The sequence below is a fragment of the Pecten maximus genome, chromosome 15 (assembly GCF_902652985.1).
Source record: "Pecten maximus chromosome 15, xPecMax1.1, whole genome shotgun sequence".
NCBI classification, from domain to species: domain Eukaryota; kingdom Metazoa; phylum Mollusca; class Bivalvia; order Pectinida; family Pectinidae; genus Pecten; species Pecten maximus.
In genome coordinates, this window is record NC_047029.1 from 7,448,107 (window position 1) to 7,465,735 (window position 17,629).

At 42.2% G+C, this 17,629-nt stretch overlaps 1 protein-coding gene across 1 annotated transcript; it reads right to left on the minus strand.

The window, feature by feature from the left end:
- Nucleotides 1–5,448: 5,448 nt before the first annotated feature.
- Nucleotides 5,449–8,229, minus strand: LOC117344127 (putative uncharacterized protein DDB_G0291608). Its single transcript, XM_033906774.1, has 2 exons — nucleotides 7,577–8,229; nucleotides 5,449–7,042 (listed from the first exon to the last, which is right to left on the minus strand). Exons 1-2 carry the CDS (start codon nucleotides 8,227–8,229, stop codon nucleotides 5,449–5,451), a joined length of 2,247 nt encoding a protein of 748 aa, XP_033762665.1.
- Nucleotides 8,230–17,629: the final 9,400 nt, after the last annotated feature.

Genomic DNA, 17,629 nt, shown 5'->3' on the forward strand with positions numbered 1-17,629 from the left:
GATGCCTGTTGATAAGCCTGGTGGTTGCCTTGTCACCGCCCTATTTCTTATTTTGCTACATTCAGTTTGTGAATGTCCCTTTACCTATATTTGACATGGATTTGTATGGCAGGGTTCCTCGATTTGACCTAGATTTGTATGGCAGGTGTCCTCGATTTGACCTAGATTTGTATGGCAGGTGTCCTCGATTTGACATAGATTTGTATGGCGGATGTCCTCGATTTGACATAGATTTGTATGGCGGGTTTCCTCGATTTGACCTAGATTTGTATGGCAGGTGTCCTAGATTTGACGTAGATTTGTATGACAGGTGTTGTCGATGAAGCAGAAGACGCTAAGCCTTGCGAAACACCTGCCCAATGTTTATCAATGTTTATTTGAGTTCGAATTACGGTTTGGTTATTGTGTCGATGCTCTCTGTTGTTTTTATTTAAAACGGAGTTATTTACACGGAAACCTAGGCATTTGTCTTCATTATCCATTTTTCTAAGACTAGTTAATGAGGTATCAAGTCTCATATAATGATAATAATTAGTTTATCACAGCAATATAGCCGTCTAAAAAGGGTTCACATATTATCTTACTGGTTCTTGGGCTTTTAGCAACCAGCAAAATTAACGGTTTTCTCAACTCCCTGGGGAGCATACAGCCGAAGCCGCTGTTTCGAAACAAACATTTTAAACACTGTTGTCATGACATTTCTTGCACTGACCTATCACATACTCATCTAGAGCTGAATCGATTGGAACAGAATAAATTAAAGCATCGTGTTCAAGGACACAATACAGTACGTTGCCGGGACTTAAACTAGCGGCCCTGACATAGTCCTGCGTACTATCAAAAGGCCACTGTGCTTACTGTTTGTATATTGTTTACAACATAACTACCAGGTGTCTATGTGCGAATAAGAGACGAATTCAAAATGTAACATAGAACATAGAATGTATGTACAGATGTATATCTGGTTAAGATTCCTTTAGAGGTATGTCCAGGATATTGTTTTTTACTACCAAATATGTATAATTAATATACCAAGTGGATAAATATACATGAAAATGTACACATGCACACCTGCGTGCACCTACCACAGGTACGCGTGCACACATGTGTACTCACCCTCACAGCTGCACATATACACAAGCGTGTTCTTGTCCTCACATATACACATACACACCTATGTACTCGCCCTCACAGCTACACTTGCACACATGCGTCGCTCGCCCTCACAGCTACACATGCACACATGCGTCGCTCGCCCTCACAGGAACACACGCTATATGCGTGCATTTACCCTCACAGGTACACACGCCTATGCGTGCGTTTGCCCTCACAGGTACACACGCCTATGCGTGCGTTTGCCCTCAAAGGTACACATACACAGGTACACACGTGTATCTTCCAAATCAGGAATACACATGTGTTCCTTCTATTTTCATTTTTGTTTTATCAATGGTTCTACAAAGCGAAGTTTCATTATAAAATGTCCTTCCTGCCATAGTTAATAATTTGACAATCTCTTGCAAATAACGTTTTATTTAGTATTTTTTAATTTCTCAATTTTCGCGACACAGTGGGTTTTTGTTTATTATTGCCGTTAATAACTGGATCAACACTTTATGTTCCGTAGACAATAATACCGAACTATAATCGTCCCTTCTCCCCAGGTAGGCCGTGACTTTAACCGAATTCTTAGTGCTCGAATGTCTGGCAAATATTTGGGCATCATCAGAAAGGGATGGCAGAAACTAAATTGAAAGTGTCAATCAAACTCTATAATGTGTTTATTTATAGATTTAAACAAACTATTAGACCTGATTTTTCATCTCGCGATATTCAGGTATATGCTTGTACAGCATTGTAAATAAACAAAGATTCAGCCTGAGATTTGTGTATAACTCCTTTCTATAAATAAAAGTTTCGTCTGTCCCAAAGTATCCATCTCTACGAACGCGTGTGAGTCTTGTCAGATGAAAAAGCTGGCTGTGATCTTTGAAGACAAATGCACTTGAAATCAATCTTATACAACACGATATATAGAATGTCCCTGTTACAGATTTGAGGGGCAGAGCCTCTGATCCCTACCGGCTACTGAAGGCAAGTTAGAACAAAAAATAATTACCAATGGTCTTAATCGAATTAACGCATGCATGTTAATTGACATGATAGTTTTAATTATTATTTTTATTGATTGATAATTGATAATGAACGGCCCAGCAACATCTAGGGTCAGATAAAGCCTATCAGAGAAGCAAAACTACATTAAACTTTTTTTTTTAAATATCCATTGTTAAAGTTTGAAAACAAAGGCACTAGTGATTTATTATTTATAATATAATGACACTTTTGGTTTCTGTGTCTACCATGCAGTACAGTACAGTGTAGACAGACACAGGTCTGTACACCAGTCTACCGCAGATTTTACAACTGAAGCTTTCTCTAAACCGGCTGCTTCTGACACTTTTAAATTACCCTGGCATCTTGACAGCATCGAGAAGTTATAGCCACACAGTTCGTTTATCGGTGTGAATTCACCATTTGGGCTGTTCAAAGAGGCAGGCGTTATTGATATTCAAGTATTTACACAACTTTATATAGCAAACTAGATCAACACAACTTAACTGTAGCTAATTCTAGACAAAGCCATTGGATGAGACATGTATTATGATTATCACAGCTTAATCTACTGGTAATGGACCCGGTAAACGAGTTCGCCAGATTGTCTTAATGGTATTTTGCCGATGTCTCGTGCGTATTTTCGACATTTTCCAGATCTAACCCATTCCGAAATAGCAATGAAGTCCTGGTGATCATTCTGGATTTATTTCAAGTTTTCAAACTACCTTGTTTAAGCGAACCATAATAAAATACATACAGAACAAGTCGATAAAATAAAAATTGATTCTCCTGTGCATGTACAAATCAGGCCGGGTACACATCACTAATACTCCTAACAATGTAACTACTTGTCAACCTTGGAAAGTTTAGGGTCGCTTAAACAAATGAGAAATATAAATATAGATACATTCTTTGTAAGCACATGTCTAGTGTTTGCCTACGTGGAGGATTGCCTTTATCACGTACTTAACGATATATACTGACGGTAAATTATCCCCAGTACTCTAAATTCTACAGTTCGGTATGAACTGAGTTCCGCGACCGCTTAAACTGTAAAACAAAAACTGACTGATGTTTGTATTGCTTCAGCTTTAATTGGCAACAGTCGGAATAACGAATTTGTAAAACATGGTACACCTAAGGCCTGATAGACCATTTTAACAATACATAGGGTGTTTGGTAATACATGATATAAGCGTCGAAGGGCTGGTCACTGTTAACTCTCAATTACGGCCCAGTTAATTAATATGTCTGATGGAACATAATTTATTTCAGCGTCAGTGTACTTCTGGTCATAATAAAACACATCTTTAGAAACGTTTTAACAGAATATCTTGATATCTATCTCATGGGAACAAAGAGTATAATGATATTAAATTGTCCACTCTTCTGCTGAACTTTCGGTGCCTCCCACCTTCCTCGGGGCAATTTATTATATATACTTTATTACGGTTATGTTCTGTGAGAAAAACAATTGTTGACATCAAACTTTACCTAATATACATGTTCAACTATTCATTTGAGTAAAAACTAGTTATGTGCTTATGCTGTTCATATTTACAAAAATGATTTGAATAGTAGTATATGTTGTGTAATCGTAGTCGTTTCATTTTTTTTTTTTTTTTCAATTATTGTTTCATAACATAAATGCAATTGTACATTCCATACACAAATCCGTCCTACATTTTGTAAATGTGAAGTGATAGATGTGTGTTAGGAACGAAAAAAGGCACCCCTTCGAAAGTCAGTGATTAACATTCCATTAAATATTTTTTTACGGTAAAACATATACATGTATATACACTCCAATCACACGACAGGTGATGAAGCAATGTCAGTAGTTTGTTTACGTCTAAATGTAGGTTACGTTATCACTGCTCGGGAGCTAGGCAAAGGCTAGCACTTTTATCGTCTGTCTGAGGGGCGGGAGTCAGACTGACACAGTCTTAACTCACGGGCGGGAGTCGGTCTGACACACAGTCTTAACTCACGGGCGGTAGTCGGTCTGACACACAGTCTTAACTCACGGGCGGGAGTCGGTCTGACACACAGTCTTAACTCACGGGCGGGAGTCGGTCTGACACACAGTCTTAACTCACGGGCGGGAGTCGGTCTAGAGTAGTCTAACACACAGTCTTAACTCAGGGGCGGTAGTCGGTCTGACACACAGTCTTAACTCACGGCCGGAAGTCGGTCTGACACACAGTCTTAACTCACGGGCGGGAGTCGGTCTGACACACAGTCTTAACTCACGGGCGGGAGTCGGTCTGACACACAGTCTTAACTCACGGGCGGGAGTCGGTCTGACACACAGTCTAAACTCACGGGCGGGAGTCGGTCTGACACGCAGTCTAAACTCACGGGCGGGAGTCGGTCTGACACACAGTCTTAACTCACGGGCGGGAGTCGGTCTAACACACAGTCTAAACTCACGGGCGGGAGTCGGTCTGACACGCAGTCTAAACTCACGGGCGGGAGTCGGTCTGACACACAGTCTTAACTCAGGGCGGGAGTCGGTCTGACACACAGTCTTAACTCACGGGCGGGAGTCGGTCTGACACACAGTCTTAACTCACGGGCGGTAGTCTAACGGCGGAGTCGGGAAGTCTTAACACGGCGGAGTCGGTCTGACGTCCAGGAGTCGTTAACGGGGAGTCGGTCTACACGTATCGGAGTCGTTGTACGGCGGGAGTCGGTCTGAACGTTATCTCGGACGGGCGGGTCGTTGAGTCTACTCGGAGTCGGTCTGAAGTTTAGTCGGTCTGGTATCGGGAGTCGGTCTACACGTTTGCAGCGGATCTGGTACGTCGGAGTCGTCTACACGTTTAGGGAAGTCGGTCTGGTACGGCGGAGTCGTCTAACGTGTTGGAGCGTCTGGTACGGGCGGAGTCGGTCTGGTACGGGGGAGTCGGTCTGGTAGTCGGACGGTCTACCGTTGGAGTCGGTCTGGTACGTGCAGGAGTCGGTCTAACACGTGTTGGAGTCGGTCTGGTACGTGCGGGAGTCGGTCTGTAACACGTGTTGGAGTCGGTCTGGTACGGCGGAAGTCGGTCTGACAGTTTGAACGCGGTCTGGTACGGGGGAGTCGGTCTGGTACGTGTTGGAGTCGGTATGGTACGTGTGGGAGTCGGTCTAACACGTGTTGGAGTCGGTCTGGTACGTGCAGGAGTCGGTCTAACACGTGTTGGAGTCGGTCTGGTACGTGCGGGAGTCGGTTCTGGTACGTGCGGGAGTCGGTCTGGTACGTGCGGAGTCGTCTGCGTACGTGTGGAGTCGGTCTGGTACGTGCGGGAGTCGGTCTGTACTTGTGGGGAGTCGGTGTACGTGGATCGTCTAGTGGGAGTCGGTCTGGTACGTGCGGGGTCGGTCGTACGTGTGGAGTCGGTTGTACGTGGAGTCGTCACGTGTGAGTCGGTCTGGTACGTGTGGGAGTCGGTCTGGTACGTGTGGGAGTCGGTCTGGTACGTGTGGGAGTCGGTCTGGTACGTGGGGAGTCGGTCTGGTACGTGTGGGAGTCGGTCTGGTACGTGGGGAGTCGGTCTGGTACGTGTGGGAGTCGGTCTGGTACGTGCGGGAGTCGGTCTGGTACGTGTTGGAGTCGGTCTGGTACGTGTGGGAGTCGGTCTGGTACGTGTGGGAGTCGGTCTGGTACGTGTTGGAGTCGGTCTGGTACGTGTTGGAGTCGGTCTGGTACGTGTGGGAGTCGGTCTGGTACGTGTGGGAGTCGGTCTGGTACGTGTGGGAGTCGGTCTGGTACGTGTGGGAGTCGGTCTGGTACGTGTGGGAGTCGGTCTGGTACGTGTGGGAGTCGGTCTGGTACGTGTGGGAGTCGGTCTGGTACGTGTGGGAGTCGGTCTGGTACGTGTGGGAGTCGGTCTGGTACGTGTGGGAGTCGGTCTGGTACGTGTGGGAGTCGGTCTGGTACGTGTGGGAGTCGGTCTGGTACGTGTGGGAGTCGGTCTGGTACGTGTGGGAGTCGGTCTGGTACGTGTGGGAGTCGGTCTGGTACGTGTGGGAGTCGGTCTGGTACGTGTGGGAGTCGGTCTGGTACGTGTGGGAGTCGGTCTGGTACGTGTGGGAGTCGGTCTGGTACGTGTGGGAGTCGGTCTGGTACGTGTGGGAGTCGGTCTGGTACGTGTGGGAGTCGGTCTGGTACGTGTGGGAGTCGGTCTGGTACGTGTGGGAGTCGGTCTGGTACGTGTGGGAGTCGGTCTGGTACGTGTGGGAGTCGGTCTGGTACGTGTGGGAGTCGGTCTGGTACGTGTGGGAGTCGGTCTGGTACGTGTGGGAGTCGGTCTGGTACGTGTGGGAGTCGGTCTGGTACGTGTGGGAGTCGGTCTGGTACGTGTGGGAGTCGGTCTGGTACGTGTGGGAGTCGGTCTGGTACGTGTGGGAGTCGGTCTGGTACGTGTGGGAGTCGGTCTGGTACGTGTGGGAGTCGGTCTGGTACGTGTGGGAGTCGGTCTGGTACGTGTGGGAGTCGGTCTGGTACGTGTGGGAGTCGGTCTGGTACGTGTGGGAGTCGGTCTGGTACGTGTTGGAGTCGGTCTGGTACGTGTGGGAGTCGGTCTGGTACGTGTGGGAGTCGGTCTGGTACGTGTGGGAGTCGGTCTGGTACGTGTTGGAGTCGGTCTGGTACGTGTGGGAGGCGGTCTGGTACGTGTTGAAGTCGGTCTGGTATGTGTGGGAGTCGGTCCGGTACGTGTTGGAGTCGGTCTGGTACGTGTGGGAGGCGGTCTGGTACGTGTGGAAGTCGGTCTGGTATGTGTGGGAGTCGGTCTGGTACGTGTGGGAGTCGGTCTGGTATGTGTGGGAGTCGGTCTGGTACGTGTGGGAGTCGGTCTGGTACGTGTGGAAGTCGGTCTGGTACGTACGGGAGTCGGTCTGGTACGTGTGGGAGTCGGTCTGGTACGTGTTGGGAGTCGGTCTGGTACGTTAGGGAGTCGGTCTGGTACGTGTGGGAGTCGGTCTGGTACGTGTGGAGTCGGTTCTGGTAACGTGCTGGGAGTCGGTCTGGTACGTGGTGGAGTCGGTCTGGTACGTGTTGGAGTCGGTTTGGTACGTGTGGGAGTCGGTCTGGTACGTGTTGAAGTCGGTCTGGTACGTGTTGGAGTCGGTTTGGTACGTGCGAGAGTCGGTCTGGTACGTGTGGGAGTCGGTCAGGTACGTGTTGAAGTCGGTCTTGTACGTGCTGAAGTCGGTCTGGTATGTGGTGGAGTCGGTCTGGTACGTGTGGGAGTCGGTGTGGTACGTGCGGGAGTCGGTCTGGTACGTGTGGGAGTCGGTTTGGTACGTGTTGAAGTCGGTCTGGTACGTGTTGAAGTCGGTCTGGTACGTTTGGGAGTCGGTCTGGTACGTTTGGGAGTCGGTGTGGTATGTGCGGGAGTCGGTCTGGTACGTGCGGGAGTCGGTCTGGTACGTGCGGGAGTCGGTCTGGTACGTTTGGGAGTCGGTCTAGTACGTGCGGGAGTCGGTCTGGTACGTGTGGGAGTCAGTCTGGTACGTGCGGGAGTCGGTCTGGTACGTGTTGGAGTCGGTCTGGTACGGGCGGGAGTCGGTCTGGTAGGTGTGGAAGTCGGTCTGGTACGTGTTGGAGACGGTCTGGTATGTGTCGGAGTCGGTCTGGTACGTGTTGGAGTCGGTCTGGTACGTGCGAGAGTCGGTCTGGTACGTGTTGGAGTCGGTCTGGTACGTGTGGGAGTCGATCTGGTATGTGTGGGAGTCGGTCTGGTACGTGTGGGAGTCGGTCTGGTGCGTGTTGGAGTCGGTCTGGTACGTGTTGGAGTCGGTCTGGTACGTGTGGGAGTCGGTCTGGTACGTGTTGAGTTCGGACTGGTACGTGTGGGAGTCGATCTGGTACGTGTTGAGTTCGGACTGGTACGTGTTGGAGTCGGTCTGGTACGTGTTGGAGTCGGTCTGGTATGTGTTGGTGTCGGTCTGGTACGTGTGGGAGTCGGTCCGGTACGTGTTGGAGTCGGTCTGATACCTGTTGGAGTCGGTCTGGTATGTGTGGGAGTCGGTCTGGTACGTGTTGGAGTCGGTCTGGTACGTGTGGGAGTCAGTCTGGTCCGTGCGGGAGTCGGTCTGTCGTTGTTTAGTACACAGCCTTGACATAAGAAGACTCAAGGCAATTCAATTAGCCAAACTGTTACTTTGATGGATCTTACTGTCTAAGCAATTTCAGACGTAATTTGTTAAAGTAGCAGTTTTTATTTTTTGCTCAAGTGGCAAATTGTTGGTATAATTAGATGCATTAATTTGATTTTTATTTCTGTTTTTACCGGACAAATTCCCTTCTCAGATCACAAGCATTTATCAAAATACTCTTAAATTGTTTGAGTCATCTTATAAACAGTGTATTCTAACTGCAGTTTTCATTTGTCAGCCATGCCACATGTAACATACGAAACACAAAAAGGTATCATATTATGTCCGTTAAGCTCGTCATCCTTACAGTAGAGATGTTTTTAACGCCAGTTAGTGACACTTTAATTATGTTAGAATAATATCCCATACCTACATGTAAACTTCAAGAAACGTGGCATTTATTTACTTTATTAACTCAATTTGTTTGCCAGTTTTACGTATACACATAAAATTGACTTTTTTTGTGTAAAAACCAATCACAACCTAGAATGGCGGCGGATGATTTATCAATATATACCAAACCTTTAGACCCCTTTATTAGTTATAAAACTGGATGAACAGTAAACATCGTGACAATATATGACGTTGATCATTAGATTTGCTTAAATTTTAATATCCTGTTTGAAATATATAGATTAATACAAAATGCATTTCCAACTCCTTTTATGCAAACTTGTCGCGTACCGTACAGAAAAAAGGGGCTTCCAATTTGCAATAGTCGAACCAAAGAATGGCGCTTTCAGCAGTCTACAGCGGGTTACATCACGGTAGGAAGAGTATATCGAATGTCATTTCCACTTTGACTTAACAAATTCGCTTTACTCGTGCTATTGTTCTGTTTTATTCATATGAAATCGATTAAATTAAGATAAAGGCAAGCTTATGACGTCAATTCTAAAATAATCCTCAAATCCATTGTTATATATTTAGGATATTCAGAAGTAGCCGTTCTTTTTTACGTATTTATTGTTGTTGTCCAGATGTGTTAATATGCTATCAGAATCTATCATTGTATGCAAATGACGTCAGTTATCTACACATAATCAATAGATTCATATTTAGATGTTAGTATTGTGTTTAAAGCAGAATGCGATGACAACTGTGATAAAAGCACGAGTCATTGTATCTCGAGTATGAAGGAAAGCCTTGACCCATGTAGTGAGACAATGAAACATATGTGACATTGTAGGATTCGTCACAGAACAACTACGACACGAAATAAACATATTAAACATTCAGATCAACAACATGTAGTTTATATAATGCATTACGTTTGATATATAGATAAATAACATAGAAACACAAATGACAAAGGAAGACAATTTTATGGCTCGTGACCTGACTGGGCCTCGAAATAACGATATAAGCGCCAACAGTTGTAACAGCATTAGTTATTTCTAAGTAAGCAATTACTGCTTACTTAGAAATAACTAATGCTGTTACAATTGTTGGATGAGGTCATCCCTGGCATGAGTGAAAAATGTTATCACTTTGTCATTGGTGTTAGATATATATATAGAACGCCGATGTGGCGCAGCGGTAAAAGCTGCGGGTATTTCTGGCTAGGCGATTGGGTGCCGTAGATCGTGAGTTCGAAGCCCGGTCAGGGCACGAGTCAAAAAGTCGTCTTCCTTCGTCATTTGTGTTGCTAAGTATATATATCTTATGTGGCATTAAATCAAACGTATCCCATTCTGTTAGTAGTCTACAACTATCATATCATAATCTCATAATATGTTTGATCTTGTATGAAATACTGCAAATCACTTAGATTTCGCGGGTACTTTATTTCGCGAACTAACTTCTTCAGACATATTCGCAAATACAGGATTTTGTGAACGCTTAACTATTAGTGTCATGGACTCCACAAGACTCACTCCTTTTATTTGTAGCCGAAAGCTTTGCCGCTAAGGTGTTATTTTCATACATATAATCGTTGAGGATTTGAATTCGTGATCGACTCTCCTCGCGCATTAACGCGAAAAAAATCTCACGCGAAAATTAAGAGATTTACAGTATATGTACGTAGGGAAACCTTCATCATAATAATTTGGTCAATGTATCTGTTTGACGAATCAAACATTTCGCACCATGGTCTCGAATACCGCATGGGTATCCTTAAAATTGTATTCGTCATAGCTTTATCATTACTACCTACGATTGTATTGTATGCAGCGAAATGTCGGTTAAATATGTTCTTTGAAAATGTTTGAACGATCTAAATACCATATAGTTCTATTCATAACTTGGATTAAAGACCCCGATGTCCCAACTGTTTGTATTGCATTTTAATTCTTTTCTCACAATCTCGTACAACTAGTATACACTGTACCACCGCTGTGATAGCTCAACATACAGGTTCAATAAATGCTAGCTCACTGATTGATGAAAAACACACAAGAAATTCAGGTATAAATATTTTTATTGAAAATGTGTCGTCAAAATTCGGTCGCAGAACGGAATCTTGTACTCAATAGACACACGAAAATCCGATATCCTACCAACATGTATATGCATATTAACAGCGGGCAGCCCGCACGCTTCCCTCGTGACGTCTGTGGCGGGGAAACTTGTTTTTACCATCGCCATTGTTCTGGTCAATCCAATTGAAGTTAATAAGATCGAGTCCATCAAGCATTGTGATAGAATATAGATTTAATGATCGACAGAATGAGATAAGAAAATAAACCATTTTTGTTACACTGTTTTGTAATTCGTCTCAGGTTGACACATACAATACTGTTTTAGTTATGGGATTTGTTGCTTAACTTCAAACATATTACAGCTTAGTTATAGCTGCGATAAGAAAACAAATCACTTGGTAAGCGTACAACACAGCGAAGGACGCTTTGAAATTGTATAGCTGCCTGGCATAGGCAATATCAGTATTGGGTTCGTAGAGTTGTTAAGACGTCAGGGACAAACAATCGCGGAACTGAAATAACACTGTTACTCTATCGGCGGCGATAACGGTGTCGTCAACGCTTTAAGGAAAAGTTTAGATCCGTTGCTCAAAAATAATCCATCTTTAACCGAGCTTGGCACTGTGTATAGTTAGATCACATAGACAGCTTAGTACATCCTTCGTGTGTAGAATATTTTACAGATGGTATGGTCCTGTAACATTGTTTTGAAATATACGGAATATATTTCGTTAACCATAATCATGATTTCTGATCGACATCTTTACTTTGGTGACCGGAACTTCAAATAGACTATCAGCATACCCGTTGGAACAGACTGTGCCCCCTGTAGAACCTGAAATCAAGTAAACTACCGACTCTTCAATATCAGCCGCTTACCTTGATTTTTACTGACAATTTAACCGGCAAGGGCAGGTTAACCACTACTCTGGATGGTAAACGTGATGATTTCAGTTTCCTAATTGTTAAATTTCCATTTCTAGATAGTACCTTCCTTGCTTCCACTACATACGGTGTTTGCATGTCCCAGATAAATCTATATTCAAGGGCTAGTTTCGAGATATCGATTACTGGCAGTAAAAAAATACATAAGGTTTCGAGAGATGCAGGGTAATGAAGTCCATTACATGTATACATCTCATGTAGGAATATGCCATTTCCTTGTGCGATATGAGGTCATACGAGTTCGATGCTTGCTGAAAAAACTAGTGGTCCCGATGTCACCACCCTAACTATTATTTGAAATTGTGGCTTAGCCCAGATTTGACTTAGATTTGTATGGCGAGTGTCGTCAATTTGTCCTAGATTTGTGTGGCGAGTGTCGTCAATTTGTCCTAGATTTGTGTGGCGAGTGTTGTCGATTTGTATGGCGGGTGTCGGCGATTTGACCCAGATTTGTGTGGCGAGTCGTCGATTTGACCCAGATTTGTGTGGCGAGTGTCGTCGATTTGACCCAGATTTGTATGTTGTGTTTTCGATTTGACCCAGATTTGTATGTTGTGTCGTCGATTTGACCCAGATTTGTGTGGCGGGTGTCGTCCATTTGACCCAGATTCGTGTGGCGGGTGCCGTCGATTTGACCCAGATTTGTGTGGCGAGTGTTGTCAATTTGTCCTAGATTTGTGTTGCGGATGTCGTGGATTTGACCCAGATTTGTATGTTGTGTTTTCGATTTGACCCAGATTTGTATGTTGTGTCGTCGATTTGACCCAGATTTGTGTGGCGGGTGTCGTCCATTTGACCCAGATTCGTGTGGCGGGTGTCGTCCATTTGACCCAGATTCGTGTGGCGGGTGCCGTCGATTAAGCAGAAGATGATTACTCTCTTCAGTAGCAGCTGGCCTAATTCTCCTTGTTTTATTTCAGCGATCTCTATTAAAATCCTATTTGGTCATCGTTTTATTGGATTGGAGAAAAACGGTTCTGTTGTTATGTCCGTATTCTCTGTTTTTTCTTTAGACGTAATTGTCCAGTGACTTGTCCAGGGAATTAATGCGAATTTTGATATTTGGTGATGTTGCGGAATGTTATGTTTGTTTTGCAATGCATGAATATTTATCCGTTTCTTTAACATAACAGGTTGCTGGAATACTACCAATTTATTTGCATGGAAATTGGTTTGGTAGATTGTTTTTCCGGAAAGACATCAATAAATTTTAACTATTTTGGAGTATGCTTAATAATTACCAGACTGACATATTAGGACAGTTGAAACATGTAAATACGATTTTTTTTAAATTTAGGACGGAGGAGATTGGCATTGGACGACCCCCCATACCGATTTGCTGGCTGTCTGAACGAAAAATGTGATATTTTTTAGAGACCAATATGGCTCTCTGCAAAGTAACACAGACAATGTGAGATACATGTTTCGATTTAGCATTCTGTACCAACTGTATCATCAACCACACTGGTCCTTCTGTAACATATATCTTTAGATTTGGAGGTCATTGGACGTGCCCTGAAGGTAGGGCCTAAGAATTGTACCTGCTGCCCCCATTGCATGATCGTAAGAGGCGATTAAATCTGGTCTCTTATCGTTTCTCTTCTTTCTGAACAAATTTCTTCTTCCTAATTTCTCCCTTGACAATGCCTCACTTTTGGCCTTTAGTTGAGCGTTTGCCACTGCGAGGAAGGCTTTGGGTTCTGTCCCTTTGCCGGGACATACAAGAGTCTTTAAAAATGGTAGTTGCTACTGCTGCTTAGCGCTCAGCATCTTGGGAGTGAGACGACTGGTTCGCAAGGAGACTTAACACAAACATACCGCAGCCTCCCAAAACACACATACTCATACACACGCATGCATATCGCACGTACGGGAGGCCGTCCTTAAATGACCTTAGCTGTTAATAGGACGTTAAATAAATAAAACCAAACCAAACCAAACCAAATCATCGGACGACCCCCGTACCGATTTGTTGGTTAACGGTCAACTGATCGAAAAATGTTACTTTTTTAGAGACCAATATGCTTTGCAAAGTAACACAGATAATGTTTCGATTTAGCATTCTGTACCAACTGCATGTATCATAAATCACACTGGTCCCTCTATACTATATCAGTTATAAGTTTTTTAACGGCCATCACAGTCTAGGGTAGGACAGAAGAGAGGAAATTGATTCTATTTCTCATACCATATCCATTGAGATATTCTATCCACTTTTCAAAACAGGTCAAGATGTTTGTAGGTAGTACCAATCCAAATATCTTTTTAATTCAATACCGCTAATAATTACAATCGATGAAATAGATATAATGGAGGGTAATTTTTTATTATGTATGAAGAACGTCGTAACCATCAAATGCCAATATCGGAATATGGCTTTTTATATAGCTGTCATCAAATATGTAGAGTTTCTAATATAGTAAGTCCATTGGACCAGACTGCATCCGTGTTTAAAGCACTCGATTTTTGTTAAAGAGGACCAGCCAACTGGAAGCGTTTAGATGGGGACAATATGTTTTAAAATGACACAAGTGTTATCAGACATGTATCATCATACTACAATCATATCTGACGAATTCATGCAGCTATAGTAATTGATCGCCCACCGCAATAGACATGTACTTCTTTTAAGATGTTTTCAATGCATGAAAGATGCCAAGTGAATTAAGTTATCGTTTGAAAGATTTAAGACTATTTATAACGTAGGGGTCAGCCGGTTAAGAATATAATAGTGTCTCGGTAGTTTTCGCAAATATAACTTAAAACGAAGAAATAACATCAAAATGTCTGAAAGGAATGTTTTAAGTGAGAAAAAACGGAAACTCGATATTGTATTATAGTGTTTGAAGACATCTGTAAAGCAATGTACAGTGAACTTGATACTAAAACGATTCTGAGATACAAACCTTCCGAGGAAATTATTTGTTCTGGTAATAACAATGACGGCATTGTTAAGACAATACACAGAGCGTACTCATATCAGGTTTATATTCAGCAATTGTTTTCCAATACAAGACACATTAATGTATCATGTGTCGTCTACACTGGTTCTTTGATGGCGTTGAATTGTGTTTGCGGACTGCTCTGAAAGATAACTGTGAACTTAACATTGGTGATAAAGAATGGCAATACCGGAAGGAAAGCATTGGAATCTAAGGATCTTGGAAACACGGATAAATACATACGCAACACCTTACGTCTAGAATATCCATGTAGACGGGAAGCGATGTCTTACTCGACCAGACAACCCTCCAAGAAAGAAGATTTACCGTTGAACAAATCTTGTCAAAATATACTGCGTTCCAAAAATTATTTTTATATAGTATATTGGCAAATGCTGTTTAAATGAGTTACATATTCTTTGTGTAACATTTGCATTTAAGTCTTTTCCGTTTGGAACTTCCGTGTACACTTTCCTCAATCAACACTTGCCAGAAACCCCATGTCTGAAATATCTATTAAATCATTTTATTTACATTTTTAACACGCTGAGGATTCCGCGTAACTTTGAAGGTGAAAGTAAATTTCTGTCTTTATTGCTTGTTTTTAAATATCTTTCCAATATTTTTGTGCATCACAGGACAATAAATAAATTATTAGAAGGTATGTACGTTAGAACATATCTGATGTCCAACACGAATACTAGCGAAACTATTTGGTTAGGTTATATATTTGTTCAAATGAAGAATGTCAGTCGAATAGGGAACCATGCTAGGCAACAAATGATTTTATAAAAACAATTTAAAATGAAAATAGCTTTAACGGGTACCACTAACAAAAAAATCATATACGTATTCCTTTTATTTATAGAATGGCCCCACTATTAAAAACAATATTCCTCGTTCAATATTTAATGGCATTGGTGTAACGTTACGAAAGGTATACTAAAAGGTAGTATAATAAAAAGACAATTCGAGGGTGAAATATATAAGAAAACAAATACAGATTTACATTGAAACTCTTGAAAAAGTATAATGAAAATAAAACAAGATGTTCCGGAAACATTAAGTTTTTTCTCGGTAGTGATTTTATGTCATTCCCTTGACAGCCAATGCAGTCAGCGGTCATTTAACAATATGTCGGAATATGACAGGCATATAAATTATTGACGTCATAGATAAAATTACAATACAATGATTGTACGCTTAAAGTAATGGAATATATATTGATCAATTCTATCCTTTATCATATGTTATTTTTATTCCATCAGGTGCCCCGCCGGTATATTGTTTTAATAATTGGGATAATATATTTGATTCATTGTTTCCATTTAGTATCATTCATCTAACACGTGTAACCTTCCACCTGGCTCCTTTGGGATCATTCCTAGAAAGCGTGGGCATACGACGTCATACTTCCAATATAGCACAAAAAAACAAAGGTGTCAGTTGTTCTCCGTCGATAACTTGATATGTCAGAGCGGACAAGCAAATAATTCTGACCTTGATGACAATCATTGCAGACGTGTAAAATAATGACAGGTGGTTTGATCTGTTAACTGTTTGTCATCCGTATTGTAACCCTCATGCGTCACAGTGGGGACAATACTCATGCCTTTACCAAAGTAGTATGTGTAAATACAGAGGCTGAACAGTTTTACCAATCCGACGATTACTGAAAAGCAAAATGTTGACCAAAAAATAATTGTAATTGTATTCGTATACATTTTATGTCATAATGTTGCATTCCGAAATTTTCGTTTTACGTAAAAATGATAAATATTTTACGTGATATTGATAAATGTTTTACCGAACTTATTGCCTTTTTAATGTTATTTTGTTCAGGAAATATTGAATATTAGCACGAATACATCATAGGAGTAAAAAAGGTCAATTACATCCATAAATCAAAAATACTAGTTCCAGCACGTGTTGTCTTGCTACAATATTGCTTAGTTTAATTACCTTTTAACTATGATAAGTATGAAGATTTTGATTTTCTGAAGGCAATTTTCCGTTTTGCGTAACATTGCTTTCTCATGAATATACGGATATCGCAGTTTATTTGACAATAGTTTTACAAAACTGAACGTCGTGGCACGCAAGATGATGTTGAACAAAGGTAACTTTAGAAGTCAGTAATGCTTTCTGTTATTTATAATTCGTTATGAATATAAATGAACGGTGCAGTTGTTGATATTATGTCCATTTGTAGATTCTCCGCCTTTTCAAGGTTCCCATTCCCCGTCCTCTTCTAAATAACAAGCTGTGAGTTGTGAGAATGGTTTTAGTTTACCTTATTTTGTTTAACGTCCTATTAACAGCCAGGGTCATTTAAGGACGTACCAGGTTTTGTAGGTGGAGGTAAGCCGGAGTACTAGGAGAAAAAACACCGGCCTACGGTCAGTACCAGGCAATTGCCCCACGTGGGTTTCGAACTCGCGACCCAGAGGTGGAGGGCTTGTTATAAAGTGTCGGGACACCTTAACCGCTCGGTCACAGCGCCCCCTAGTTGTGATAAATACAAGAAAGGGTATTAATAACACAAAATAGAAGATTCAGGTTCAGAAAGGAAAGAAGACATCAACTCAATAAAAAGACAGATAATTATACGATAATGATTTAGGATGTAGCAATATTTTTTTTTTTTTTTCATTTACTTTTCATACAGGTTGCTTGTTCTTCTTTCTATCATCGAAGTAGTACAATGCGGTAACAATAATCGATGTATAGCACATTCTTTATTTTTAATGACCCATAAACACAAGCTTTAAGTGTCATACAAGGAAGGGAATTGCCAGCTACGTTTATTGTTTAAATCCATTGTTTGCGCCAATTAGCCATATTGGATGGTAGTGCCGACGAACGTTACCTTTAGAGAAGGGTCATTTATGAAAAACGCACATTTTTTTATATCACTTCAGTGAAGTATATTATTCACCTTTTATATGCTTTACGCAGAAAGCACATAGGCTTTCAGAAGTCACTATAATTTCTGACTGTACATTTGTACTACGAACATATGTTGTAGCCGTCCGGGAATCCACACTTACATTTGAT

What these genes read in the sequence shown, in the direction of transcription:
- LOC117344127 (XM_033906774.1), bottom strand. Translation starts at nt 8,229, where the DNA reads ATGTCAAGGCTGTGTACTAAACAACGACAGACCGACTCCCGCACGGAC. An exon ending in TACCAGACCGACTCCCGCAC is followed by an intron (nt 7,043 to 7,576) that starts GTACTAGACCGA and finishes CTAACGTACCAG; the next exon opens with ACCGACTCCCAACACGTACC.